We start from the raw sequence: 3,208 nt of genomic DNA on the forward strand, positions 1-3,208 counted from the left end.
GGAGGGGTCGCTACGAGTTGGAATCACCCCATGGAAATTGTGTCCCACCTTTTCCGCTTTAGCCGCTGTCAGGAATCCCTGAAGTCGAATCAGAGTTCAGTGTCAACACCTGAACCCAGGCTGGGTCCTTGAGTCTAAGCCTCCATTGATCTCTGGTCCCACGCTTATTCTCCAGGCTCCGCCTCTAGAGCCTTGGCTCCGCCCCTAAATCATTGACCACGCCCAATCAGAAAGGTCAGTCGTCTTTGGCTGGTTCTGCGCCTTGAGCCTAAGCCCCACCTCCTGAGCCCAAGACCCGCCCCCGAATGCAAGCCCCGCCCATGGCCCCGCCCATGGCGCCTGAGTCCCGCCCCACCCATGTTCTGCCTCCAGAGCCTGTGGTCGCAAATGAGGATGCTTCCTGCGACAACCCGTCGTCCACCGGCCCGTCTGGGAATGGACAGGACCTTGCGTCTGGGGCTGAGGCCGGAACCGAGGAGGACACTCGGTCGGACGATAGCAGCAGCCGCATCATGAACGGGTCCGAATGCGAGAAGCACTCCCAGAAATGGCAGGCCGCGCTGATGATGACGCCGAGCCAGCTGTACTGCGGGGCGGTGTTGGTGGCCCCCCAGTGGCTGCTGACGGCTGCGCACTGCAGGAAGCAGTGAGTGGGGGCTGCACGGCCAGGGCCGCACAGGGGCGAGGGAGGCCGCATGGGGGGGGCAGGGCGCCCGGGGGAGGGTCTGGGGGGCAGGGCCAGCCGGGATCAGGGCTGGAGCTGGGGAGAATGTGGTGGGGTTGGGGGTCCGATGGCCAATGGGAGTTAGGGGTACTTCACTGTAGCTATAGATTGGCCCTAAAATTGGAGATGGGGTGCGGTGGAGATGAGAAAGCGGCAAGCACAAAGATAGGATTGGGAATGGGGCTGGAATTGGAAATAAGTGTGGGGTTCAGGGTTGAGAGTTAACGAGGGGCTTGATCGGTGTCAGATTACCCGGTAAGCACGGGTTTACTTGTGCTTAGTTACTAATATGCCGTGAACAATTTCACATCTCTTAGCACGTCAAAGATTCTCCTACCTATAGGGCTGGCATCTGTCTCTCCCAACCCCACAGCACCTTCCTACAGAATCAAACCAAACAAACAAAAAAAACAAACTAGTTGCCATCGATTCGATTCCGACTCATAGCGACCCCCACTGGGTTCGCGAGGTGGTAAATCTCTACGGAAGTAGATTGCCCAGTCTTCCTTCTGTGGAGTGACGGGTGGGTTTGAACCACCAACCTCCTGGTTAGCAGTCAAGCCCCTTAGGCACTAGGCCACCAGAGCTCCTTACAGAATCAAAGCCTCTTTTCCATTTTAGAATCCCTGATAGGATCAGAGTACCCAGGTAGCAAGGCAAGCATGGGCTGACTTCTGCTTACTTATGAGTCTGTAATGAACCACTTCCCGTGTTTTGCACTCATGAAATTGTTCACTGCAGATAGAAAGTAAGCACAAGTAAGCGTGTGTGTTGGGTAATCCTTACCTGGGCTTGGGGATTGTTGTAGCTGTGAGCCGTGGAGTTGATTCACGGCGACCCTATGGGACGGAGAACTGTCCATAGGGTTTCCAAGGCTGTAATCTTTATGGAAGCAGACTGTCTCCTCTTTCTCTCCTGGAGAAGCTGGTGGGTTTGAACTCCCGACCTTTCAGTTAGCAGCCAAACACTTAAACCACTGCACCAAAGTTGAGAATGAATAGGTTGATGGCTTGGGAGTGCAGGAAGGATTAATATTGGAGTTAAAGTTGAGGATGAGGATGAGATGGAATGGATTTGGGACTATATATGGTGACGGTTTGGGGGAAGGTGGTGGGATTAGAGTTGACTCTAGAATTGGGGGTGATAAGATGAAAATGAGATTGGAGATCAATGGAGAGTTAAGGGTGGGGTAGGGTTAGAGTTATGGATAGTGTAGGGGACGGTTGGATTTGAGGGTTGGGGTTAGAGTTATGAGTTGAGCTGGGGATGGTTGGTTAGACTTATGGATAGAGTTGGAATGGTTGGATTTGAGGCTGAGGATGGCTGGATTTGGGGTCAGTGTGCATGTTGATAATTGTAGGGTGGGGAAGGAACTAGGGCTAGAGTTAAGAGTTGGGGCTGGGATGGGCCTGGGGCTGGGGTAGAGACGGAGCTGGGAGTGGGGCTGGGGTTGAGGCATGATGGGGTCGTGTTGCCAGGCCTGGTTTTGGGGCTGAAGTTGTCATTGCATTCTGGAGGAGCGACAGGGGTGGGCAGTGATCCACACCATCTCCCTCAGTGTTCCAAGAGTCCTCCTCGGTCGACATTCATTGCCGCTTGCCTATGAGTCTGGCCAGCAGAAGCTCCACGGGATCAAATCTATTCCCCATCCTGGCTACTCTCACCCGGGCCACTCCAATGACCTCATGCTCATCAAGCTGAACAGAAAAATCAGCAAGAGTCAGAACATCAAGCCCATTGGCATCTCCGCCCGTTGTCCAGCTGCGGGGACCACTTGCTTGGTATCTGGCTGGGGAACCACCAGCAGCCCCCAGGGTGAGTGCCCGGGTCTCTCTTGATGCCTGGCTGTGACCGCCGTACCCCCTCCGTTCTCCGTCTCGCCTTGTGGTCCTGATCCGTGTGTCTCTGTTGGACAGTGAAGTTCCCCGGGGCCCTCCAGTGCTTGAACATCACCGTGGTAAGTGAAGAGAAGTGCAAGAAGGCCTACCCAGGCCAGATAGACCACACCATGTTCTGCGCCGGGGACGAGGCCGGCAGAGACTCCTGCCAGGTGAGAACCGGACGCTTTGTCTACTCAGCACAACACACGGAGCGTCCGCCTTGTAATCTGGGTCTGTACTAAGTGCTGGGGATCCAGTGACCAAAATCGCCGGGCCCCCTGTTCTCATGGGGTTCATGTTCTGTGGTAGTGTTGTCTGCCAAATTGATGTGAGCCACAGAGGAAACTGGATTTTGTAGGAGGCACGGTGAAAGAGGGAAAAGAAACAAGTGAGATGGATTTTAATGACATGTTTTATTTCACTTAGCATATCCATGATACAAGCCACTCTGGTGATGTAGTGGTTAGAGCATTCAGCTGCGAACCAAAAGATCGGCAGTTCAAACTCACCAGCCCCTCCATGGGAGAAAGATGAGGCAGTCGGCTTCCGTGAAGATTGACAGCCTTGGAGACCCTGTGGGCAGTTCCACTCTGTCCTCTAGGGG

At 54.4% G+C, this 3,208-nt stretch overlaps 1 protein-coding gene across 1 annotated transcript in view; it reads left to right on the forward strand.

Moving 5' to 3' along the window:
- Nucleotides 1-3,208, forward strand: part of LOC103211638 (kallikrein-5-like) — an 11,647-nt gene that overhangs the window by 5,562 nt on the left and 2,877 nt on the right. The window contains exons 2-4 of the mRNA XM_007957616.1: nucleotides 373-646; nucleotides 2,283-2,539; nucleotides 2,641-2,774. Coding sequence (XP_007955807.1) covers nucleotides 373-646; nucleotides 2,283-2,539; nucleotides 2,641-2,774 — 665 coding nt within the window. The remainder of the gene's footprint in view (nucleotides 1-372; nucleotides 647-2,282; nucleotides 2,540-2,640; nucleotides 2,775-3,208) is intronic.

This window comes from Orycteropus afer, unplaced genomic scaffold (assembly GCF_000298275.1).
Source record: "Orycteropus afer afer isolate SDZICR_OR568_19922 unplaced genomic scaffold, OryAfe1.0 scaffold00766, whole genome shotgun sequence".
Lineage (NCBI taxonomy): Eukaryota > Metazoa > Chordata > Mammalia > Tubulidentata > Orycteropodidae > Orycteropus > Orycteropus afer.